Here is a 26,925-nt window from a genome sequence, read left to right as displayed (position 1 = left end):
GGGTTATAATAATGCCCTGTAAAATACTGACCTATTAACTTTACTTTCTAGACCCCTTGCAAACTGATATTGTTAACACCCCTTCCACCGCCAGTTGAAGAATTCCCTCCTTCCTTAAGCATCATCAATATCTTAATACCCACTCGCACATTGTGGGTGGCATGGTGGCGCAGCTGGTAGAGCTGCTGCCTCACTGCACCAGAGATCTGGGTTTGATTCTGACATCATGTGTAGTGTGTGGAGTTTGCACGTTCTCCCTGTGGCTGGGTGGGTTTCCTTTGGGTGCTCTAGTTTCCTCCCACATCCCAAAGATGTATGGGTTTGTAGGTTATTTTTCCTCTGTAAAGTACCCCTAGTGTGTAGGGAGTGGACCAGAAAGTGGGATAACGTAGAATTAGTGTGAGCGGGTCATCGCAGACGTAGTGGGCCAAAAGGCCTGTTTCCGTGCTGTAACTCTAAACTGAAACCTATCTCTTTCAACTTGTCATCTTCAATAACTGAATCGAGCAGCATCTGTGCTAAGAGAGATAGACTTATTTCTTCAGGTTGAAGACCCTTCGCTAGAACAGTTCCAACAAAGGGTCTTAAACTTGAAATGTAATGTAATACTTTCTCTTCACAAAGATGCCACTTGACCTTCTGAATATTTCACAAATTTTCTGTTCTTAATATAGATTTCCCAACATCTAGAGTTTCACTTACTCCATTATCACCTTATGTGATTCCTTGCATGTAAAATTTTGCCGGATGGTGTTCCCATGAGTTTGTAGGTGTTTTAAACATTATATCAACGTGTGCAATTACCTGTAAGCTGCTTTCAAGGTTGTTTAAATTTCTCTCTAAATGCTTTCCCACTGTCTCCTCTGTGTGTGTGTGTGTGTGTGTCTTTTCTTCCTTTTCTTTTAACGCTGAAATAAAATAATGTAGGCATTCTGGCAAGGTTGACCATCGTGTTATCGTGCCTAATGATGCCAGTAAGAAAAGACTTATGGAGGACACGGAGGATTGGCAACCAAAAACTGGAACAACCCAATCCCGCTCTTTTCGTATCCTTGCTCAGCTGACAGGCACAGATTTAAGTAAGTGTAGAGTGGAATTGTTAATACACAACGGCATACTGCATGTCAAACAGGCAGATTCTTAAAACATTAACATATATTCATTTATATATATATATATTGAAAACCTTTCTATCACAGTTTTGTAAAGTGAGTTTGTATGATTTGGAATTTAGGAGAAACATTTGTATTATTTCAGTACATGTAAAGTTAAAAGAACAGCTTGCATTTGCTCATCAATATTAACACTGTACAATGTAAGGCAAAAAAAAGCAGTGCTGGAAGAACTCAATGGGTCAGGATTACACGAGGCGGTGATAGAAACATGAGTACTGATATTGAACAACAAAACCTTAAAATATTCAAGAGTATAACATGTCTCCTGCAGTGACAGTTATGAAATTTAATCCGTTGACTCGCCTCTATCAACATATGTTCGGCTAGTATTTGTATATTGATGCTGAAGAAAAAAACAACATTTTAGTGCATTAGTAATGAACATAATTATAAGTTAAAATGTGCTTCAGAGTAATCATGAAAATACAGTTATGAGGAGCCAGAATTTCTAGTGAAGACACCCAAATAACATGGGAGCATTGATGGAAGAATCCCTTCAGAATTTTGAATATAGTTTGTGGAACAATAGTTAGAATTTCATCTGGAAACAATTTGTTTCAAATAAATTTGGCTCACTTTTGAACTGTGAGGGCAAGAATATACTCTTGGTTTCCTTTCATTAACTAGAATGCCGGAATGTTGCATGATTTTTTTGTAGTGCATAGAACTTAAAATACGTCAGCTGCCTAGTTTTGTGACCTTACACAACACAAGTTATGTTTTGTCTTTTCCTTTTTGATTAAATTGGATAAATTTTGATTGACCTTGGATGGATTTTACAGTGATTACTTATTAGTACTGACAAGACAAGATTGCACAAAGGATGTGAAAAATATTGTACCCATTTAAAGCAAAGCAAAAACGTCATCCTGAAAGCATGAGAAAATAGAATTTGGCACGATACCTTTTATGACTAGTTTGAATTAAAGTTATTTTCAGTTATTACTTTAAAGTAGCACATGGTTTTAACTGAGAATCCCTCATTTATTTCCAATTAATTTCAGTGAGAGATCCAGATGATGAAGTTGTTAAAAGAGCCAGGTAAGATGCAGAAGGACCAATTAATTTATGGTCTTTATAGGCGACATATATTCCAGGCTGTTTTCACACCATCCTGCTAACTATTCCCATCATAAACATTTACCTGCAGAGGAAATGGTCAATGTAAGATTATTTTTGTACAATCCCATTTTACCCCCAATAGTAGGACTACATTGTCAAGTATGGTGCAAAATTACATTACCACTTCTGTAGTGGCTATTATAAAGAGAAATATAAAATGCAATTTTATCTCAAGTCCAGGCATAAACTGGAAGCTGTTATCATTTATTCCCTGCCTTATAAAGCTGGTTGTACTTCATACCAAGTATTGATTTGCCTTTGAATATACATGGCTACATGCAGTTGATAGGTGTTCAAGAAGGAACTGCAGATGCTGGAAGATCGAAGGTACACAAAATTGCTGGAGAAACTCAGCGGGTGCAGCAGCATCTATGGAGCGAAGGAAATAGGCGACGTTTCGGGCCGAAACCCTTCCTCAGACTGATGGGGGGTGGGGGGGAAGAAGGAAGGAAAAGGGGAGGAGGAGGAGCCCGAGGGCGGGCGGATAGGAGGGTGGGAGGAGACAGCTAGAGGGTTAAGGAAGGGGAGGAGACAGCAAGGGCTAGCAAAATTGGGAGAATTCAATGTTAATGCCATCCGGACGCAAGGTCCCCAGACGGAATATGAGGTGCTGTTCCTCCAATTTCCGCTGTTGCTCACTCTGGCAATGGAGGAGACCCAGGACAGAGAGGTCGGATTGGGAATGGGAGGGGGAGTTGAAGTGCTGAGCCACCGGGAGGTCAGGTTGGTTATTGCGGACTGAGTGGAGGTGTTCGGCGAAACGATCGCCCAACCTACACTTAGTCTCCCCGATGTAAATCAGCTGACACCTAGAGCAGAGGATGCAGTAGATGAGGTTGGAGGAGATGCAGATGAACCTTTGTCGCACCTGGAACGATTGCTTGGGTCCTTGAATGGAGTCGAGGGGGGAGGTGAAGGGACAGGTGTTGCATTTCTTGCGGTTGCAACGGAAAGTACCCGGGGAGGGGGTGGTGCGGGAGGGAAGGGAAGAATTGACAAGGGAGTTGCGGAGGGAGCGGTCTTTGCGGAAGGCAGACATGGGGGGAGATGGGAAGATGTGGCGAGTGGTGGGGTCACGTTGGAGGTGGCGGAAATGGCGGAGGATTATGTGTTGTATTTGCCGGCTGGTGGGGTGAAAGGTGAGGACCAGGGGGACTCTGCCCTTGTTGTGAATGCGGGGATGGGGAGAGAGAGCAGTGTTACGGGGTATGGATGAGACCCTGTAGTGAGCTTCATCTATGGTGGCGGAGGGGAATCCCCGTTCCCTGAAGAACGAGGACATTTCTGATGCCCTGGTATGGAATGTCTCATCCTGGGAACAGATGCGGCGTAGGCGGAGGAATTTGGAGTAGGAGATGGAGTCTTTACAGGGGGCAGGGTGGGAAGACGTGCAGTCTTCCCTTCCCCCCCGCACCACCTCCTCCCCGGGTACTTTCCGTTGCAACCGCAAGAAATGCAACACCTGTCCCTTCACCTCCCCCCTCGACTCCATTCAAGGACCCAAGCAATCGTTCCAGGTGTGACAAAGGTTCACCTGCATCTCCTCCAACCTCATCTACTGCATCCTCTGCTCTAGGTGTCAGCTGATTTACATCGGGGAGACTAAACGTAGGCTGGGCGATCGTTTCGCCGAACACCTCCGCTCAGTCCGCAATAACCAACCTGACCTCCCGGTGGCTCAGCACTTCAACTCCCCCTCCCATTCCCAATCCGACCTCTCTGTCCTGGGTCTCCTCCATTGCCAGAGTGAGCAACAGCGGAAATTGGAGGAACAGCACCTCATATTCCGCCTGGGGACCTTGCGTCCGGATGGCATTAACATTGAATTCTCCCAATTTTGCTACCCCTTGCTATCTCCTCCCCTTCCTTAACCCTCTAGCTGTCTCCTCCCAACCTCCTATCTGCCCGCCCTCGGGCTCCTCCTCCTCCCCTTTTCCTTCCTTCTCCCCCCCCCATCCCCCATCAGTCTGAGGAAGGGTTTCGGCCCGAAACGTCGCCTATTTCCTTCGCTCCATAGATGCTGTTGCACCCGCTGAGTTTCTCCAGCAATTTTGTGTACCTGCAGTTGATAGGTGTTGTATTGTCTATAGCAGGAAAACACTTTGCCTCTGCATTATAGGAAAAATGGTAATGTCATTGCTGAACCGGCGCCAGTCAATAACAAATAGTGAAAGACCTGGATAGAGTAGATGTGGAGAGGATGTTTCCACCAGTGGGTGAGTCTATGACCAGAGCCCATAACCTCAGAATAAACATACGTACCTTAGAAAGGAGAGGAGGAATTTTGCAGGCTCTTCACAACTTGCTGATCCACCTATCTCTGCATCATTGTCTATGGTACACTCAGTCCCTTTATCTGAGTCGATAAATATAGATGAGTATATAGTTGAAGCCCCAGTGCCAATCCCAGTGAATTGGGATTCACTGCCACGAGTCATAGATTGTCAATCTGCAAATAACCCCTTTTATCCTGATGGTTTTTTGTCAGTTAACCAGTCTCTGAAATAGTAAACAGCTAAAAAAAAATCACCAAATTACAAGCAGATAAACTTGGTCTGTAGTATTCTGAAAACAAATCCAAATTTTGGATGGTAATAATAGTAATTTTGGAGTGAAAATGTTGACCTCTACTTATGTATACTGTATTCAGTCAAAAAATAAACATCCCTAAGATTGAAAATGGAAGGGAGGTGAGGGCTTGGGTATGTTGTGGCTGGTCTGAAATACTCTCGGCTCATTCAATGCCATATTCAAGTGAGATTCAAAAGGTGCAGTTAGCCCCAGAGTAACCAACATGAGGTTATTATACAGTGCAAATTGTAAAAAAATATGATTTTTAAACAATTGCGTGGTGATTATTTGAAAGGGACATTGCAAGTTTTGTCCAGTTGTACAAAGTATTCATTGATTAAGCAGTAGTTCTTGAAGTGTCCCTGTAAAGCATATGTTTAGTTTAAAAAGCTTTTTTTGAAAAATAAATTATTTCACGGCAGTATTCCTGTGGAAGGAAAGGATCCAGTGCTACTTTAATATGTCATTAAAATACATATTGTAGCCACAACCAGATTTGTCATAAAATATGTGCTGTAAATTATTAAGATTTAGTGCTTTATGTGTTGGCCTCGCACAATTTCAAAGTATGAGTTCAAGTTATTCTGGAATGTTATGGCTTTAGATTTTCATGGCTCTCTTCCTAATTTAAGCTTCATTATGATAACATTACACCAAATGTATTTTTCTAATTCAGCCCACTCATAACATTTTATCTTAATGCAATTCTGTTAGCTACTACAGAAGTAAATTTATTATTGGACTAATATAAGATTATGTACTTTCCATAATTTTCTGACCAGTTGTAAAATACATGCTATTATTATTGAACGATTTTGATTTGCATATCATTATTTTGTTCCATAGTCCATTATATAATTTTAAAAGTAAATTTACTTTGGTGTTCCTTTTAAATAATCTATTACTGCAAGTGGTACAAAGATCAACTTGTTACCAGAACTTTTCTGAGATTCCTGGACATTCGCTGTCTGTGACTTTAATGTAAGATTTAGATTGAAAACTAGGTTTAGAAAAATATTGAGGCTTTTTGCTAACCTTCTATATCAGTCCTTTTACATTTTCTGTTCTTTTTCTTCTCATCTTTCTCTCTTATCCTCTGCAGAGAAAGGTTTATCACCGAACTGCAGAGCCCACGTTATACAAGATTGCGTGATTGGCATCATGAAAGATCTGCTCACTCCCTTAATATATAATCTTGAACTGGAATAAAGTGTAATTGCTGATTGTTTGCTATCTCTTGACTCCTTTGTCTCGACATACATTTCTGAACTGAACATCACATTTCTCTAATGTCACAGCATTCTCCTGCATTACAATATTTAAAACATTCAATTGTTGTGGAGATTTTCAATTTGTTAATCAGCATGTTTTTGTTTAAAATTCAATTATAAAATATCATTTGCAAAATGAACAATTAAGCATGATTTCAGTTGAGCAAAATTCTGCTAGAACTTGATAAGCTGAACGTTACATATGTAAGGTTTAGCAGCTATAGTACATGAATCGAATTTAGAATTTGAAGCTTTTCATCTGCCAAGAGAATTTATAATGATTATTCCTGATTGTGGGAGCATAAACATGTCATTGGGCAAAGCTTTACACTTGAATCAACATTAATGATTGTAAAACCAGGTTCAGGAAAGTTGTTGCATATGTTTGTAGTATAGCATTAATACACAGTGTACAAATCTATATATACTGGTTTGTTTTGAGAAAATATTTTAATAAAGGTTCCTGAATTAACTATTTCTCCAGTTTCTATCTTTATGGTTATCCAATTCTATTTCAAAAGTGTGACATTTTGGGTGGCAAATTTTGCATACCCATATTTAGTGGGTTCCTAGTGCAAAGATCTAGATGTAAGGACCTCAATTTCTTTGCAGATACGAAAAAAATGCTAGTCAGAAATCTTAATCCAAATGCCATTTGTTACCAAATTAGAAATAGAACTGCTGTTGAGATTAGATAATGATTCAAAAGTAGAAAAATAATTATTTATGAAGAATGATAGAGTAAACTTTTTTCCTGTGGTTTAACCACATTCTTTAACCTTCAGTCAAATAAATATCCAAAATATTTTGAAGTTGGGGGTAATTCAAATTCTCGATCAAGCATTGCACTGAATAAAAACAAAGAATTATTCATAAAATATTTAACGTTGTCTGGCCATACAAAAAGTGGCAAAGGACAGAATTATCAACTCCAGATAAAAGCTGTTTTGATTTGTTCCATTGTTCACATAACCCATTTTACTTGTATATGTTATAACACTTGGATCCATATAGTCAAAATACTTTGTTTGAACATAGTAGTCAAGAAAATCTAGTGTGCCCAAAAGATCATTGTATCAAGAAACGTCTTCTTCTTGCGTATGACGTGCACAGCCTAAAGTTGAAGGACAACTTGTTCTATTTGATCTTATTTGATTGTGCACGCCAGGTTAATAGCCTTCGTCGAAATAGGGTGGACCATGAGAAGGTTGCAATCTTCCACCCCTATCAAGGAACAAGGTTACACGACACCGTGAAGATGACAAAAGGCTAGTGGAGTCAAATTGAAAGGTCAGGATGGCGAAACACAGTGGATGCCAGTAGTTGAGCAATTCAAAAATATAGTTTGAAGTTGTATGAATTTACTGCATCATTTCTGAAGAGAACAAAGTATTGCAGATAATACTAAGTGTCACTTCTGCTTGACACTGCCTTGACCATAGCTGCTGGGTTTTTTTTATTTGCTATGGGTGAAAATATTGGGAATATACAACTCTGAGTATTGCTCCTTGAACATAGAACACGTTACTGAAGTACTTTGGGTTTTGGGCTCAAATACAATTGTATTGGATACAGTTGGAAGATAGAACATGGCTAAAACTGTACTTTTTGAATGTGAAAGGATGTAGTCTGGATTCGAGTGAACAGTCCTGAGATTGTCTCTGGCGTGACCTGTCATCATTGCTGACTTGATAATTGCCTGCAACAGGTCAACAGAAGGATGAGATGAATAAAAAGATGCACATCACATCGGTCACTTATTTCATGCTGGCAATCGGGCAGGTTAATTTGGCTATGTTTCCATCAAATTCTTCCAGAAGCCATATCTGCTGCAAGTTTCAAGTACTGTAACTTCTGCAGTTCATTATCATTATCTCAAAAACCAAAGTTGCACCACACCAAGTTACCTACTTTCCAGACAGTTTTTATACTGATATCTCTTGTACGTATCAAAATTAATTATTCATGTAGGAAGGGACTGTAGATGCTGGTTTAAACCAAAGATTGACACCAAATGTTGGAGTGACTTGTTGGAGACACAAAATGGTGCAGCATCTCCAGAGTCAAGAAATGGGTAACGTTTCGGGTCAATACCCTTCTTCAGACTGACCTCAGACTAATTATTTGTCCTGTTTGCTTTATTAAATGGATCACAGGTGTACAATGGGATGAACTAATTGCATAAAGTATTGTGAAGTTGTACTCCAATTTACTTTGCATATCGTGATTCAAAAACAAATGCTCCTTCGTCCAATTTTCTGACCAAAAGACATAGAAACATAGAAAATAGGTGCAGAAGGATTAAAAAAATCTAATTTAGACTATGGTGCCAGCGTTGATTCTTTGAAAGAGCTATCCAATTAATCTCAGGTAGACAAAAATGCTGGAGAAACTCAACGGGTGAGGCAGCATCTATGGAGCAAAGGAATAGGTGACGTTTCGGGTCGAGACCCTTCTTCAGACCAAAATTCTTCTTCAAATTAATCTCAATATCTTTTCTATCTTACTCCATACTCTCCTTTCTCCTTCCAGCACTTATCTAGTTTTCCTTCTGAATTATTATTCAATTTCTTTGCACAACAAATTGATGTCCTTTATTCCACCACATATTAAACACAATAGATGATTTCACTTCCTCTTGACTCAGTTTCCAATAAGTGGAACCAAATTTCATAAGTTGAATTCAAATCAAGAATACTCCGTCTTTTCAGACTGGGGAAAAAAATTGTCTCCCAGTTTGTCTTATCAAAATGCTTTTTAATGTTCCCAACGAACACGTTCTGATCTTAATCCTTTCCCCTCTGAGAACAGCATTGATTTCTGTAATACCCATTGATGGAATCAAAATGTATTTAATGGTTCCAATATTTATTAAAATAAATGGAAGAAATCTGGATTCAAATCTTTTCATTTACAAAGTGACAATTAATAATTAGTCTCCAAATACATAAAATATTAATTTGGAATGAAACCAAAACCTTACTATCTCAACTTGGTATTGGGGTGTTATCACAGTGAAATATGAACTGTAATTCAATTCAGATGCTTTGTTAGTGGATCATAAACCTTTAACTGCGTTAAATCTGGAGGTTGAAAATCATGAAATTTGGTTTGATTTTTAACTCTTTAGATTAGTTAATGAAAGGTACACTGAATTAATACACTTTTCCTCTTCCATGTGAAAATATTTTTTCATTTATTGTTCATCAGGCATTCGCTTATTGGAATTCAAACAAATTCCAGACATTTGCTTTATCTACGTCAATGGACTGCAGAGAAAAATGGGATTGTAGAGGGCTGTAGGTTTTGCAATAAATTTAAGCAACACCAGTGTCTAAAATTAAACATGTCCTTTCTAGTTTTTGTTGTTATTTTTAAGTATTGCATAACCACTTGGGTTACGAGTATTGTATTATTCTGATATAGCATGTAGTTGTTTGAAAGTATTACTTGGAAGCAAAAGGACCATCATTCTACCAAGTTTGCACAGCAAGTTTATGATTTATTTTTGAGGCCATTGATAAATGGAGGAGGGAGTAAAGGAGCTGTCAAGTAGTTTCTCAGATTAACAGCTCCAGCAGGAATGCAAAGAATTAAAATTAATCCCAGACCTCTAAATCCATTTTTTTCCTTGATTCAACATAGCAATGTTAGATTAAATGTACATCGGGGTTTAGATAATGGCCAATATAAAATGCAAATCACAGTAACTGGGTATACAACAGAGGAGAAAATGCATTGCATAGATTAAAATAAACATTGGTTGTTTTATTTGAACACATTTGCTTTTATCTTTATGCAAACGTTTATTAAGCATGCTGTATATATAAAAACACAAAGTGTTGGAGTAACACAATGGGTCAGAAAGCATCTCTGTGCCTAGGCGATGCTTCAGGTCAGTCCATTCTTTGGACTGATGAGTCCCAACTTGAAACGTCACCAATCCATGTTCTCCACTACCTGACCCTCTGAGTTACTCCAGAAGTTTTTTTTTCTGCAGTCCCTTGTGTTTACATTTTAGCAAATGTTTAGGTTGTGTATGCTACAGGGAAAGTTTGAAATTAAATTCATGAAAGGTCAGTATTGTAATCTATTATATGGAATAAATATGACTGAATAATTATTGTGCCTGTTACATGAAATCATTAGGAGATGAGCATCTAATGGAACATTAGTAATTATCTTCAAATGAAAAAAAATGAATGCCAGTGTATTGATTTCTCTAATATTTAACTAAATGATTTCAGTAACATAGCTATTAAATAGATGAAGTACAGAAGTTAACACCAGGTACACATAAATTAAAAAAATACATTTGGTGAGCATTTGATGAACTAAGTATCACTGATCTATAAAGTGAAATTTCACACCATTTAAAGTCAGTTATATCACTATTAGTTACATTTGTACATTCTATTAATCTATTTAACAAGAATATGTATCAAATGGAGTAATTCTAATTCGTACTTCAAAATTAATGTCACAGGAATGTCATAACCCTAGTAGTTACAGTAGTCTTCCACCAGTGGGAGAGTCTAGGACCAGAGGCCATAGCCTTGCAATAAAAGGACGTACCTTTAGAAAGGTGAGGAGAAATTTCTTTAGTCAGAGGGTGGTGAATCTGTGGAATTCATGGGCACAGAAGGCTGTGGAGGCCATCAATGGATATTTCAAAGGCAGTGATTAACAGATTTTTGATTAGTATGGGTGTCGGGGGTTATGGGGAGAAAGCAGGAGAATGGGGTTGAGAGGGAAAGATAGATCTACTTTGATTGAATGGCGGAGTAGACTTGATGGGCCGGAAGGCCTAATTCTGTTCCTATAACATGAATATATGAACCCACAATGTATTGTGAAAGGCATAAAACACTACACTGTACCTTGGTACACATGACTATAATAAACTAAACTATTGTGTATTCAGCCTCCAGCCTAGTCTACACAAGCACAAAGAACTGTTGTAAATTGGATGTTGGCAAAATCTAAGTATGAAGAGCTGTGAACTTGGTTATTATTTTCCAAGGCACGGCAACAGGAAATTCCACTGTATTAATGTCAGGAAATGGAACGGAGTTATATTTGTAGAATGTGAAAGATGTGATATAGAAGAAATTTAATTCCAGTCACTGGAAGAATTTTTTGTAAGTTGACTAAAATGGAAACGCTACATTGCACAAACACTAGAGATGAAAGATCATGACAAAATGAACATGTTTCAGTTTCAAATAAACACCACAAAACCGATCGACCCAGAATGCTGGAATAATTCAGTCAGTCAAGTACCATCTCTGGAGGCAAAGAATTGGTGATGTCTCGTTATTCCAGCTGAATTATTCCAGCATTTTGTGTCTATCTTTGGTATAAACAAGCATCTGCAGTTCAATTATGTTTATAGTTACAACATCAGGGCTGCCAACTTTCACGCATTGAGCGTGAGAATCACGCATTTGGCCAAATTTTCACTCTCTCACGCTGATCACAAATTTCTCACGCTCTGTCGTGAGAAATTCTGTGATCAACGAGAATTTCAAAACTCATATCAACTGCATGGGCCGTGGGTGTTGGAGAGCCGGAGCGGAGGGAGGGGTGGAGCGGCGGGGACATATGCGGACGGGGATCAAGTGTTTGCGGGGCTGGCGAGTCGCTCGCTGCAGCTCCTGCCATGGTGCAGTCTCGGGCTGTCGGAGGCGTCAGAAGTGTTGCGCCGCTGCCGTGAGAGTCTCTGTGCCGAATTCGCCCTGGTGACCGGCATGGATCAGTCTGTGGCTCTGGAGAGAAGAATGGGTGATGTTTCTGGTCGAGACCCGGGTCTTGACCCAAAACGTCACCCATTCCTTCTCTCCAGAGATGCTGCCTGTCCCGCTGTGTTGCTCCAGCATTTTGTGTCTCTCTTCGGTTTAAAGCAGCATCTGCAGTTCCTTCTCACACAACAAGACTACTTTGAAGCTAGTACATCTCGGGTGGGGGAGGGATGGAGGGAGAGGGGATGTAAACGGAATCGCTATTCATATTCAATCAGGGAAATTACTTGATATCTGTCTTTAAATTGATATTTTGTTCATCTTTAAATGTAAGTATTGGATTCATGTAAGCATGGGAACAAATAAGCAAAGGCAAGATGGTAAATATAAACTACAAATTAACTACAGAAAATGAAACTTGTGGAGATGAACTTTGCCCTTCACTTTACAAAGAATAACCTCGGGGATTATGCAGTAAATGTCATTCAAATACTCTGCAACCTTGGGATAATATTGTTCATGTTCAAATCCGATAGGTAAGTCTTGGTTTGTTCAATATTATAATTTGTTCTAAGATGTAAGCGACAGATAGCACAATGGGCTAAGAGTTCGGCTGGCAACCTGAAGGTAGCCGGTTCAAATCCCGCTTGGAGTGCATACTGTCGTTGTGTCCTTGGGCAAGACACTTCACCCACCTTTGCCTGTGTGTAATGGAATGTAATTACGGCGGCAGGCGCGGGCACACCGCGACGCCCTGTGTCTCCCTTTCAAGGGAGATGCTAAAAATGCATTTCGTTGTCTCTGTACTGTACACTGACAATGACAATAAATTGAATCATTTCATTTCATTTCATACAGCGTGGAAACAGGCCCTTCGGCCCCTCGAGTCCGTGCTGACCATCAATCACCCATTTACACAGGATCGAACGCGGGTCTCCGGCGCTCTGGGGCATTAATTGTAATGCTAATACTTGGGCCTCCGCTGATATGCAGGGATGATTACCCAATATTACTGATTATTAATCCATTGTATTATTGATTATATATGTTGTACCCGTTCTCCTTTATCTGTACATTGTGAGCAGCTTGCATGCATTTACCGGATAGCACGCAACAAAAGCTTTTCCCTGTACCTCGCTACAGGTTGCAATAGTAAACTAAATCAATCTATTTACATGTATATATGGGTTGTTGCTTTAACCGGCCTGTTAAGGTGCAGCAACTGAGAATGTCAATGTTCTAATGTCGCTGCACGCAACAACTAAACACTCTTGTCTTCATTCTACACTTGAAATTACCACAATGACATTTAAACGGCATTTGGACAGGTACCCGTGTAGGAAGGAACTGCAGGTGCTGGTTTAAACCAATAGACACAAAGTGCTGGAGTAACTCGGCGGGTCAGGCAGCATCTCTGGAGGGTGACGTTTCAGGTCGAGATCCTTCTTCAGACTGATGGTCTGGTTAATTGGCTTGGTATAAGTGTAAATTGTCCCTAGTGTGTGTAGGATAGTGTTAATGTGCGGGGATCGCTGGTCGGTGCAGACCCGGTGGGCCGAAGGACCTGTTTCCGCGCTGTATTTCTAAACAACCCTGTCCGGCTAGCAGGGCTGTGTAGGGCCGAGTACCTGGACACGATGAAATCTGGCTCTGATCTCCACAAAGCCAATCAAGTATCGAGCAGCGCCGCAGATCAATGGGCCTCTGGTGTTTGGAGTCAGTCCATAGACCCAGAGAGGAAATTGGATGTTACTCCGGCTTTTTGTATCTATCAGCGACTTGGTGAGTGGGCTGGACAACGAGTGACGCAGCTGGTCACAGCTCCCGTGATCTACGCTATTCTCATGCACTTATGGACCTATGTCAGAGTGGACAACTATCTGCAGAGCCAAAAGAGATGGGGGAGATATTGAACAGTTTCTTTTCTTCGGTGTTCACCAAGGAGAAGGATATTGAATTATGTGAGGTAAGGGAAACAAGTAGAGTAGCTATGGAAACTATGAGGATCAAAGAAGAGGAAGTACTGACACTTTTGAGAAATATAAAAGTGGATAAGTCTCCAGGTCCGGGCAGGATATTCCCTAGGACATTGAGGGAAGTTAGTGTAGAAATAGCAGGGGCTATGGCAGAAATATTTCAAATGTCATTAGAAACGGGAATAGTGCCGGAGGATTGGCGTACTGCGCATGTTGTTCCATTGTTTAAAAAGGGGTCTAAGAGTAAACCTAGCAATTATAGACCTGTTAGTTTGACGTCAGTGGTGGGCAAATTAATGGAAAGAATACTTAGAGATAATATATAAGCATCTGGATAAACAGGGTCTGATTAGGAACAGTCAACATGGATTTGTGCCTGGAAGGTCATGTTTAACTAATCTTCTTGAATTTTTTGAAGATGTTACTCGGGAAATTGATGAGGGTAACGCAGTGGATGTTGTGTATATGGACTTCAGTAAGGCCTTTGACAAGATTCCTCATGGAAGGTTGGTTAAGAAGGTTCAATGGTTGGGTATTAATGGTGGAGTAGCAAGATGGATTCAACAGTGGCTGAATGGGAGATGCCAGAGAGTAATGGTGGATGGTTGTTTGTCAGGTTGGAGGCCAGTGACGAGTGGGGTGCCACAGGGATCTGTGTTGGGTCCACTGTTGTTTGTCATGTACATCAATGATCTGGATGATGGTGTGGTAAATTGGATTAGTAAGTATGCAGATGATACTAAGATAGGTGGGGTTGCGGGTAATGAAGTAGAGTTTCAAAGTCTACAGAGAGATTTATGCCAGTTGGAAGAGTGGGCTGAAAGATGGCAGATGGAGTTTAATGCTGATAAGTGTGAGTTGCTACATCTTGGCAGGACAAATCAAAATAGGACGTACATGGTAAATGGTAGGGAATTGAAGAATGTAGGTGAACAGAGGGATCTGGGAATAACTGTGCACAGTTCCCTGAAAGTGGAATCTCATGTAGATAGGGTGGTAAAGAAAGCTTTTGGTGTGCTGGCCTTTATAAATCAGAGCATTGAGTATAGATGTTGGGATGTAATGTTTAAAATTGTATAACGGCATTGGTGAGGCCAATTCTGGAGTATGGTGTACAATTTTGGTCGCCTAATTATAGGAAGGATGTCAACAAAATAGAGAGAGTACAGAGGAGATTTACTAGAATGTTGCCTGGGTTTCAGCAACTAAGTTACAGAGAAAGGTTGAACAAGTTAGGGCTTTATTCTTTGGAGCGCAGAAGGTTAAGGGGGGACTTGATAGAGGTTTTTAAAATGATGAGAGGGATAGACAGTTGACGTGGAAAAGCTTTTCCCACTGAGAGTAGGGAAGATTCAAACAAGGGGACATGACATGAGAATTAAGGGACTGAAGTTTAGGGGTAACATGAGGGGGAACTTCTTTACTCAGAGAGTGGTAGCTGTGTGGAATGAGCTTCCAGTGAAGGTGGTGGAGGCAGGTTCGTTTTTTATCATTTAAAAATAAATTGGATAGTTATATGGATGGGAAGGGAATGGAGGGTTATGGTCTGAGCGCAGGTATATGGGACTAGGGGAGATTATGTGTTCGGCACGGACTAGAAGGGTCGAGATGGCCTGTTTCCGTGCTGTAATTGTTATATGTTATATGGTTATATGGTCGGTGTGAACTCAGTGGACTGTCTGGCTGTATCTCCAAACTAAACAGTATAACATACCATATAACCATATAACCATAAAACAATTACAGTACGGAAACAGGCCATCTTGGCCCTACAAGTCCGTGCTGAACAATTTTTTTTCCCCTTAACTACGGGTACATTCATTTAAAATAAAATCCAGTGATTATTTCACATGCGTAAATCTCAGTATCTGACCATTTTCTGTTTAACACATTTGGTCTGCCGTGAGCATTTTTCTCTCCCAAAACAGGACATATCGAGCAATACGATCAACGAACCAGAAAGCAGTTGGACGCAGTCATGCGATTAGCAAGCGATTGATAAGATTTGATGGGGCACCCTGAGCATTTTTGCACTAGTATTAGGGTTAAGTTATTGAATTTAGTTGTTTCTCATACGTTCTCATACAACCTATGAGTATTGTGTTTACACGCCTGTTATGCTGCTGCAAATAAGAGTTTCATTGTTCTGTTGTGGGTACACATGACAATTATGCATTCTTGACTCGACTCTTCACTCATACATTTGTCCAATAAATAATTGCGATTTAATATTATGTTCCGCTGCGATCTAACTAATGGATGGCCCATGCTGAAGCACACGCAGCCTTGAAATGGTAATATGACAATTAGCAAGAATATTGAACAATACAGTAACATGTAGCTCAGAGGACACTGGGGTTTAAGTTTACAAATGCCCATTTTCACAAAACAAATCACTTTTGGCAACGATACCAGTTTTTTAGAAGGCAGACTTTGAACTGACCACTTGAAAATAAATCAGTGGTTAATTGGCAATGTAAGCGTGATGGTGTGCCTGCCACCAAAGCAGCAGGCACCATGGGAGGAAGGTGGGGGAGAGAGAGATGAATGTGGACGGACAGGGGGTGAAACAAAAAGATAAGGAGCTGGTTTCAGTACAAAACCTGAAACGGCTGGTCACAGGGCTAAGAGGCAGAAGAGTTTCAGGCTGCTGTTGGACTGAAACCAGCTCTTTATCTTTTTGTTTCACAGAATCACTTCAAGCCCGGTCTCTGCATTATAAGTGCAACATGAACAGTGATGGAAATGGGTTTTAGGAACTAGGGGTATACTAAGGTCCGTGAGGCTGAGGTTGGGAAGGGGGAGGTAGATGCTATAAGCCCTCCGTGAGAAATGTTATTTCTCTGAAATTGAAGATAGGCATAAAGCTGGAGTAACTCAACAGGACAGGCAGCGCAGCAACTCTGGGGAGAAGACCCTTCTTCAGACTAAACTGAACTCTCGTCGGTGAGAGTACTTGCGATTGCCCCCCCCCCCCCCCCCCCCCCACAAATTCCTTTGACAGGTTGAATAGAAATGTCTCCAATCTCATTGTTTTATTAATTGAACATGTAGATGAACATGCTCAAGTAGTGCAATCAGATGGAAACTGATTCAGATGTGATGTTTAAGAGCGTGTTCAAAGAAGGGGCATATTTTAAAGGAGTGACAGAGATACTTGCAAGGGAATGTGTGAGGAGGTTATTATTTGTCTTTACTTTTAGCTTTAACCAGGACATTTGAAGATTCAAAGTTTAATATACTAACTGTGCTGATACTGGCTTCAACCAACCACGTAATGAATATCATCCATGCCGGAGGTTTTATTTTTCTGATGCCATTTAAACCTCACTTGGATTTCTCTGCTGCCATTCCTCATCTGTAACCATGCCTTGTGCCATTGCCCTCAGGAGATAAGAAAATAAAATTGGCCAAAAGAGCCTCATCGAATTTGTGTCTGTTATGGTAATAGGAATAATCAGTGTTGTTGCATTTTTGGTCTGTTCAACGTTACAACATTTAGCGTTACAATATTTCACCTTACCTGGCTTTGATTTTTATTAAATTTTTCAGGTTGCTTTGTTATCTGATCCAATGCATGCCTATTCTTTCACTAATATAGTAGAAATCCCCCAGGAAATTCATAATGGTTGTACTTCATAGAATGTCACCTTTTTTCTAAGCTCACTTTAAGTAAACTCATCCATGTAGTATTGCGTGAGATATTTCCATATTTATTCCTTAGACCTCAAATCTATTATAAATATGCCATTCAGTTCTACCAGTAATCCACTGTTTTACCGATGCATTATCAAGAAGAAATATATTATTGAGTGTTCTGATACTGACTAAATCTCTTCATATCAAATTAAAGTTACTGACATTGCTCAGGCAATGATTACATTTAAAATTTCAATCTGTGTGTGTAGTGCACTTGGCCAAAATACTTATTGATTATAGTATGACCTGATCAGCATTGAGATTTATTCTTGTTATTTTAGTCCTGAGACAGGTGCTGCAGAGGAGACATTTGACCTAGCTTCTGCTTTTGAGCCCATCCCGAAGACCTTTGAAGATCCAGGTAATCCATTTGTTCTTAGATTGTCTACCCATTCGCAGATTTATATTCTTCCCAGTACTTTCAGCATTAGTTTATATTCCACCAATGTATGCAAATGTGCCTCAAACGCAGACCTCCACATTCATTGGGGGAGAAATGAGAAATGGAGGAAACGCTCAGTATCTGAGGCATCATCAGTGGACCAATACAACAAAATAATATGTTAAGCTTTTTATCAGTACCAGGCAGATTTTTAAAGGTCATTTCAATTTGTATATCACCCATTACATGTTTTTCAGTATAGTCTCACAATACTTTACAGCAAATATGAAATTCTTGGACTCAGTTAGTTATACAGCACAAAACGGGTTCTTCAGCCCAACTCATCAATCAACATGCCTATCAAAGCTAATCCTTTTTTTCCTGCATTTGGCCCATATCTCTCCAGACCTTTTCTATCATGTATCTGTCAAAATATCTTTTAAACTTTATAATTGTATCCATTGAAATTTATACAACTCACTCTGGCAGCTCCTTCCAGACACCCACCGTGTGTGTGGAAAAGATGCCCTTCAGATCCCGTTTAAGACTTCCCCCTCACATCTTATATCTATGCACTCTGGGTTTAGATTCTCAAAGCTCAGGAAAAAAGTTGTGATCATCCACCTTTCGTATGCCCCTCATGACCTTGTATACTTCTATGTCACCGCTCAATATCCTACGCTATTGGGAAAAGGGCCTGGCCTATTCCTTTTCTCCAGCGATGCTGTCTGACCAGTTTATTGTGTCTATCATCCTTGTGAATCTTTTCTGCACCCTTACCAGCTTTATGGCATCCTTACTGTACCCAGGAAAACCAAATTTGCACACAACAGTTCTTGAAACACTGTCTCTTTTGTAATGAACTAATTGCGAACAGTGAGCTCTCCCGAATAGCAGTGTGACAAAGACTAAATTCTTCTTTTAAGAAATGCTAATTGAGAGATTAAAAAGTGAGTTAATGTTAACTCACATTACTCCTATCTCATCAACTACCTCCCCCATTCCGAATCCAACCTTTCTGTCCTGGGCCTCCTCCATGGCCAGAGTGAGGCCCACGGTAAATTGGAGGAGCAGCACGTCATATTTTGCTTGGGTAGTTTACACCCCAGCGATATGAACATTGACTTCTCCTGGCTTTATCCTTCTTCCCCCCTCTCCTTCCTAGCTCTCCCACAGCCTACTGTCTCTGCCTCTTCCTTTCTTCTTCCCGCCCCCCCCCCACCACCACATCAGTCTGAAGAAGGGTCTCGACCCGAAACATTGCCTATTTCCTTCGCTCCATAGATACTGCCTCACCCGCTGAGTTTCTCCAGCATTTTTGTCTACCTTTTTGTCTATTTTCCAGCATCTGCAGTTCCTTCTTAAATAACTTTGTCTTAAAAAATCAGTTAAAAGGTGCACCTTCTATTGTGATAGACTTCAATGGAGTATCTGGTTAAATTATGTGCTTAAATCTTTGGGATATGACCTTCCAACAATCTGCCGTTGACCAGTTGTATTAAACAGGGGCAGGGAGAGGAAGAGGGAAATAAAGAACAAAACGGAGGTTGTTTGCCTTGGCTCTTTGTCTGCAAGTGACTCAGCAGTATTGTACTGAGTTTAGTTGCAATCCGAACCTGGGTATAAATATCTATCATAATAAAATTGGGTAACATTAAATTTAGACTTAAATGAAAATATCTCGCTATATGGCCTTTACAGTCCATCTGTCTTTTATTTTCCTTTTTGTCCTGTTAGGTGCATGTTTTGGTTGTAGTTTGTGCATTGTCTTTAGCTGTGTATATGGGGGGGGGGACTTTCTTTCCTGTACGGGGACCCGACCTATCAAATATGAAAATGAGATTTCCTTTAAGCAAGGTAAAGCAGACACAATCCAAAACTATTTACATTATAGGGAAATTAAAAAAAAACCCTGTCGACACCAACAATAAAAAATGGGACTCCGTTGTCGTTGGGGCCTCGCACCGTGCAGCGGCCTCCAACCGGAATCGACGGGGCTCCAGTCGCAGAGACCTGCAGACTCACCATTGTGGAGCTGGCCGACTTCGGAGCGTGGAGGGCTGTGGTGGCGCAAGGCTGCGACCCAACTTCAGAGCTTCGGAGGCTCCGGCTGCAGGCCCGTGGACGGTAACATCGGGAGCTTGCAGGTCCCTGGTGGGAGACCTCTTTTCAGAGCTCCCGCGACGGCAACTTCTCCTGCCCAAATCGTGGGGTTAAAAATGACCCGGAGCAGGGCCTTACATCGCCACGCGCCGCTTTAAGCGACCGCGAGACTTACCATCGCCCGCTGGGGGCTTTAATATTGGGAGAAGAATGGAGAACAGGGGAGAGACAATACTTTGATTCACTGTGATGGATGTTTATGTGAATTGTGTTAATTGTGTGTCTTAGTTTTTTTCTTGTTTGTATGACTGCAGAAACGACAATAAACGTTGTTCTCATGCTGATATTTCTTAATATTATGTTTGAATCTTTTCTGAACTCTTTCCAGCTTAATGATATCTTTACTGTAGCTAGGCAACCGAAATTGCACACAAGAGTGCTTGAAACGCTGTCTCTGTTGTAACAAACTAAATGTGAACAGTAAGCTCTCATGAATAGCAGTGTGACAAAGGCTAAATTAATTTTTTAAAGAAATGCTAATTGATAGATAAAAATTGCCGCGGACATTGAGTGAGAAGATAAAACCATGTCTTCAAAAGTCAGTTACAATATGTACCTTCAACTGTGATGTACTGCAATGAAGTATCAAGTGAAATTATGTGTTTAAATATTTTGAGGTGTGACTTCCTCAGATTCTATTGACAATTTGCTGATTGCCAGTCATATCAAGTTTTAAACGGGTACAGGGATGGGGAGAGAAAGAAGATAAGAAAGATCAAAAATGAAAGTTGTTATCGGAGAAGAAATGAAATGCCAAAAGGGATGGTTCCCCCAACTAAAGATATGAGGCAAGGGGAAAAATAAAAAAGAACAGTGGTGTAGAGGAGTTTAAAATTGCACCAATATTATCATTATATTACCATTGTCCAAAAATAATAGGTGGGAATTTAATCTGTTATAGTTAAACTATTAGTTAAACAGTTACTATTTTTCTTAATATTATTAGTCTGTGAAGAACTAAATGTGCACATCTTCAAATAGTAATACACTGTAATAATGAGATATTTCTTAATGTTTAAAGTGTAATATTTGACAAGCATAACATTAAAAAATATATATTATTCCCCCGATAACTTTTAGTTCCCCAGTTGCTGAACAATAATAACAAACTCTTCTACTCTGCACTAGGCAACCTTATCCAAGTCTGATGTAAATCACCAGTCAATGGTTTGGAATGTGATTGGAACAGAGATTGAATAAAAAACAGTAACATATTGCCCTTGGCAGTTTTCGAGTTTCAACCGGGCCTTTTGATTTGTGCAAGAATACCACTGAGCTCACACCTTCTGTGAAAGGAAATTAGCCTTAATTAAAATATTTCCCTTTTAATGGTTCAGCCATCGCTGTAATTGAATTCAATGATTCCCCCAGGCTGCTGACATTTTAAAACACCCTCTTGGTGTTATGCAAATGTTGACTTTATTAGCTTCTCCGCGGATGTGTTGATAATCGAAAACACTTCAGTGGTTGGAGCCACAACTGGAGCAAAGACATTTGTGGTTGTCAGAGTCGATCATCCCAGCCACAGTCCCAACCAACTTCATCAATGACCTTCCATAGATATAGCAACATCATGGGAATGTGTACCTGATCACTGTCTTTGCTAAGCCATAAGCATCGGCAATAATAATTTATACCATGAGTGAGCTTGAGGCATCTTCCAACAGACTAAACCAGAAAGATCTATGTCTAGAAAAGGTGTTTGGGCCTATGTTTTCCTTCTCAAAGTAGAATAATCAACTGAGGCAGCACATGTGGTCAGAGTTCCTAATCATGATGTATTAAATTTTATCCCAATAAATCTTTTCTTCCATTATGTCTGCTGTGCATATTCGGTAATAGAGTCATAGAGTGATACAGTGTGGAAACAAGACTGTTACCATCACCTTGTATCATAGAGTCAGAGCCTTACTGCATGGAAACAGGCCCTTTGGCCCAACTTGTCCACACTGGCCAACATGTCCCAGCTACACTAGTCCCACCTGCCCACGCTTGGTCCATATCCATCAAAACCTGCCCTATCCATGCGGAACAATATTCAGGTCCATACGCAACTGCTCATCAAATGCAGAAGACCATGCCTGCATAAGAAAGACTGGTATAATATTTACGCACGGCTGATAGGTCGCAAGTAATATTAATGCGACAGACATTAATGCAATGACAATCTCACCCCTTTATCGATCTCCCCGTTTCCATCGCAAGAGACAGACTATCGACTGACGTCTACTACAAACCCACTAACCCCCACAGCTACCATGCTTAGGATTCCAGCATCTGCAGTCTCTTTTGTCTCCAACATTTTAAAGTAGCTTTGAAATGGTCAGTTGGCCTCTCCAGTGAGAATTTGGTTAGCTTCTTCCAAGCGTTTCATGACTGGATGCAAATAAGTTAAATTTAATCTCAAACTGGAAACCAGTGGAGAGACTGTGTCACTCATCATTGATTTTTAAATCATGAATCCATATCTTAAAGTTCCTGGCATTTATGTTGGCAAATTCTGGTAATTTTAGTTTCATTTCCCGAATACAATTATTTCTGATTATTTATTTATTTAAATTACAGATATTCATTTCATTGGAGCAACTCATTTAGTTTTGAGTTTACAAACATCCCGCTAATACCTGAGAGAAATCTGACAATTGGTCTGGAGAGAGTATTTAACACCTAATAACTAATTAGTATTTTGCTAACCGCTAGTTAAAGTTCATAATAAAGTGTTTAATAAACTTTATAATACATAATCTATAATCAGTAACACAATTAACAGTTAATTAACTATGATTAGGATAAGCAGGTGTACTCTTCCTGAGTACCCATGAATTCCTATTCTTCCCAAATCACTTTCCATTTAGCAACCCAACCAGAATGGAGATGAGGAGGAATTTCTTTAGCCAGAGTGTGGTGAAGCAATGGAATTCATTGCCACAGAGAGCTGTGGAAGCCAAGTCATTGGGCATTTTAAAATAGAGATTGATAGATTCTTGATTGCTAGGGGTGACAGAGGTAATGAGGAGAAGCAAGAGAATGGGGTTAAGAGGGAAATTTAGATCAACCATGATTGAATGGCAGAGTAGACTCAATGGGCTGAATAGCCTAATTCTGATCTTATGTCTTATTGTCTTTTACGGTGTATGGGCTTGATTCATGCATTCAAAGGACCGGATTCATTAGAACCTGAGATATTCATGTTGCTCTGAGTTGAAATTATTGTAAATAACTAAGCATTGTTTGTATGCCTGGCAAGTCATTGCTTTTATTGAATACCTGAGGAAAATTGTGGCTAACTATTTTAGAGGTTGATATATCAAAGAGAATAAGTGTATGAAAAGCTAGTGAAGTGTTGTACAGATTAGATATCCATCGTTTAGAGTCATACAGCACAGAAACAGGCCGTTCGGCCCAACTTTTGCATGCTGACCGACCCCCATCTACACTGTCTCCATTTAGCCCATATCCCTCTAAACCTTTCCTATTAATGTACCTGTCAGATGTCTTTTACTCCATATTTGAAAAGAAAAGTATTGTAGGAGTGGACTTCAGTAAAATTAGAATCTCATAAGACAAGTTGAAATTTTAAAAAGTTACTATCGGTTATAGGTGCAGGAGTAGGCCAGATCTTAATGAACTTGGTACAGACTGGCTTTCTCCTACTGTTACAAGGTGCATCAATTATAAAAATGTCTCGTTATTTTCTTGCTTTCTTCAGGGTACCTTCAGCCAAGGGCTGTTCCAGTTCCATCTGCTCCGAGTTGCAGACCGCCTTGGGTGGTGGACGATTCCTTTGCTGAGAAGTATGCACCAAACAAAACCACCACTATCTTGACCAAATACACTCAGCCTGCTCAGCCAACCCCTCAACAGAACCGAAACTCCATTGTCCAGGCAGCTCAACAGGCACCTGATGGGACCAATAGGACTCCTGTGTGTGCGCATTGCAACAAGGTCATCAAGTGAGTAAAGAACATAAGTTTAATTGTTCATCAGTTAAAGCAGGCATTCTAGAGTGTGGAGTGAAAGGAAAAGGAAAAAAGTTGTTGTTTGATTTCTTGAGGGCCTCTGGGCTTATAAAAAAGGATCTAATATAAAGACATGAGTACTGTGGAATGAAGCCAGAAGGTGGCAGCAATGCAACATTGCGGATGCCGGCTGCCGTAAAACTCCAAAGAAGAAGAAGAAGAAGTTAAAGCAGGAAGTGATGATAATACATAGATGATAGCATCTACAGAGAAAGGAACAATTAAAATTCCAAGTAAATTTATTTCATCAAATCTAGAGGAACTTCGAAAGGAAGCATGTTTAAAGTGAGATGGGTGGGGAGAACAAAGTGGCGATCTATAATAGGATGGAGACCAAGAGGTTAAGTTATTGGAAGCAGTTTGATAAGATTACTAGATTGATATTGAAATAGGATATTGTCTAAGGAGTACAGTTTGGGCAGGCTAGGCCTGTATCACATGTCGTTTGGAAGAGTAGGAGCTGAATTGATTGAAACATGTAGGACCTGACTGGTCCTGACAGGGTGGATGTGGAGAGGATGTTTCCTTGTGTGAGATAATCTAGAACTAAAAATCACTCACTGACAAAAAGGGCCACCTACTTAAGATAAATGTAGCAGATGTTCTGATGGTTGGCACGGTGCTGCAGTTACTGCCTTACAGCACTTGCAATGCCAAAGAAGTGGGTTTGATCCCAACTACGGTTGCTGTCTGTCCTGTTTGGACGTTCTCCCTGTGATCGCGTGAGTTTTCTGCGAGATCTTCGGTTTCCTCCCACATTCCAACGACATCCAGGTGTGTAGGTTAATTAGTTTGGGTTTGTATACATGGTATAAGTGTAAATTGTCCCTAGTAAGTTGTAGTGTTATTGTGCGGGGATCGCTGGTCGGAGCGGACTCGGTTTGCCGAAAGACCTGTTTCTAAACTAAACTAAAAAAAACGTGCATCTTTAGAACCATCTACCACAAGGGTAATTATGCAGAATTTGGAAACAAAATTAGGAAGTAGTATTTATCCTGCTACGGGAGTAAGATCGTCCAGGGAGGCTTGTGGCCCCTGACCGCTGGAGGTCAAAGAAGGGAAGAGATTTAAAAAATTTTCACCTTCCAACACAGTGAGGAATGTGGAGGAGTCACTGTGGTGGATGTTTATGTTAAAATGCATTTTGTGTTCTGTTGCTTTTTATTTGTATGACTGACTTGGCAAATTAAATCCCTCGTATGTTGCAAAACATACTTGGCTAATAAAGTAATATTGTATTGCTGTTGTATTGTATCCTTGGGTAACAATGGATGAAAGATCACCAGAGATGGGTGGAAATGCACAGTTGAATTGCAGTCAGATTGTTATGGTCTTAGTTTTGCAGGGTTGATGGACCAAGTGGCCTGTTCCTACTCCTACTGTTTGTGTTTGTGTGTTATATGTTGGCATGGCAGGAGGGATGGTTATGCTGGCTGGAAAGATTTGTCCCTAGTATGTTATAGTGTTAATGTGTTGGGATCGCTAGCCAGTTGAGGGGAACTAGGAGCTGGAGGAGTGAGGAGAGGAAAAGAAAGTGCTGCACATCTATATTAAAAGAGAACGTTGGGTAGTGGATGATTCCTATGCAGAGAAGTAAGCATCATACAAATTGGCCACCATCTTGACTAAAAACACTCAGCCTGGCCAACAGGTCACACTGACATAGTGAGAGAGAAAAGCATAAATAACATAAATTGATAACTGGCCAATACTGACACAATCTGGAAAGCTTGTGATCTGAAAGTGTTGATTTCACTGTTGAGTCTAGAGGGAAAGTTAGAATGTGATGTACTGCACCTCGATCTTATGTTGGTCCCCATTGCAATGGTATAAGGAGCCAGAGACATAATTTGATTTGGATATGGGATAATGATTTGAAATTATGGTAAACTGGAAGCTCGAGTTAACGAATTAATGGAAGTGTTGTGCAAATCAGCATTTTGCTCTCACCAAAGATGCTAATTGATCTGCTGAGCATTTCAAGCATTTTCCATTTTTAGTTCAAATTTCCTGCACCTGCTGATTTAAAAAACATTATTTTTTTGCATTTTGATTAACTCTTCGTGTACTCTTAAGTATTGTTGGAGCTTATAATGTTATTGAACATTTGTGAAACCTTTGGCAAAGGGAGAAACTGCAAACAGGTTGGGATCAAAACTGTGAAGCAGCAGCTCTACCAGCTGCACTGCTATGCTGCCAAAAATGTAAGATGATGGGGAGAAAAATGGGGTTGAACCAGCCCAATGCACAGACTCTCATTGAGAGCAGAGCGCTTGTTTGCCTCATCTTTCCCAAACTTAAAATGATCGTAGGCTTTGCAAAAACGGACCAGGAATCTTGGCCTATTTCACCCTTAATGGGGACTAGAAAATGTTGAGGTTGCTGGTAAAAACTATGAATTAAGTTGTGGTGTAAGTAGAAATAGGTGTTTACACGTCACATTATGGCTTCTTAAGGATAACTTGCATTGCTTTTAATACCAGTAAAGTTCAAACTAAAAAGGAATCCCTGGAATTATTTTTCTCTGGGGTATATGTTTGTTTACAAGTTTGCACCTGTTTTATATACTAAAAATAATTACAAAATGTATTTATAAATTAACCGTGGCTGTAATAACCAAGTCCTATTGCAGGTCAAACCTATGACTGGTGTATCAAGATGATTCTCTTTTTCAAAAATACCGTTGCTAAAATTTGCAGCTAAGTATGGAAATCTTAACTGTTTCTACAGAACACCATTCAATTTATATTTTTATTCCTGTGGCCAGATGCTGCTTTATAACAAACTAGGTATAAATACTAAAACA

The 26,925-nt window shown here is 40.0% G+C and overlaps 1 protein-coding gene across 1 annotated transcript in view; it reads left to right on the top strand.

The window, feature by feature from the left end:
- The window catches only part of pdlim7 (PDZ and LIM domain 7), a 130,249-nt gene that overhangs the window by 88,317 nt on the left and 15,007 nt on the right, over positions 1–26,925 (top strand). The window contains exons 5-8 of the mRNA XM_055642512.1: positions 928–1,079; positions 2,180–2,216; positions 17,837–17,916; positions 23,810–24,053. Of these exons, the coding sequence (XP_055498487.1) occupies positions 928–1,079; positions 2,180–2,216; positions 17,837–17,916; positions 23,810–24,053 (513 nt within the window). The remainder of the gene's footprint in view (positions 1–927; positions 1,080–2,179; positions 2,217–17,836; positions 17,917–23,809; positions 24,054–26,925) is intronic.

The sequence above is a fragment of the Leucoraja erinacea genome, chromosome 11, assembly GCF_028641065.1.
Source record: "Leucoraja erinacea ecotype New England chromosome 11, Leri_hhj_1, whole genome shotgun sequence".
NCBI lineage: Eukaryota > Metazoa > Chordata > Chondrichthyes > Rajiformes > Rajidae > Leucoraja > Leucoraja erinaceus.
Note: the sequence above shows the minus strand (reverse complement) of the source record. Positions and strands in the feature narration are given on the sequence as shown.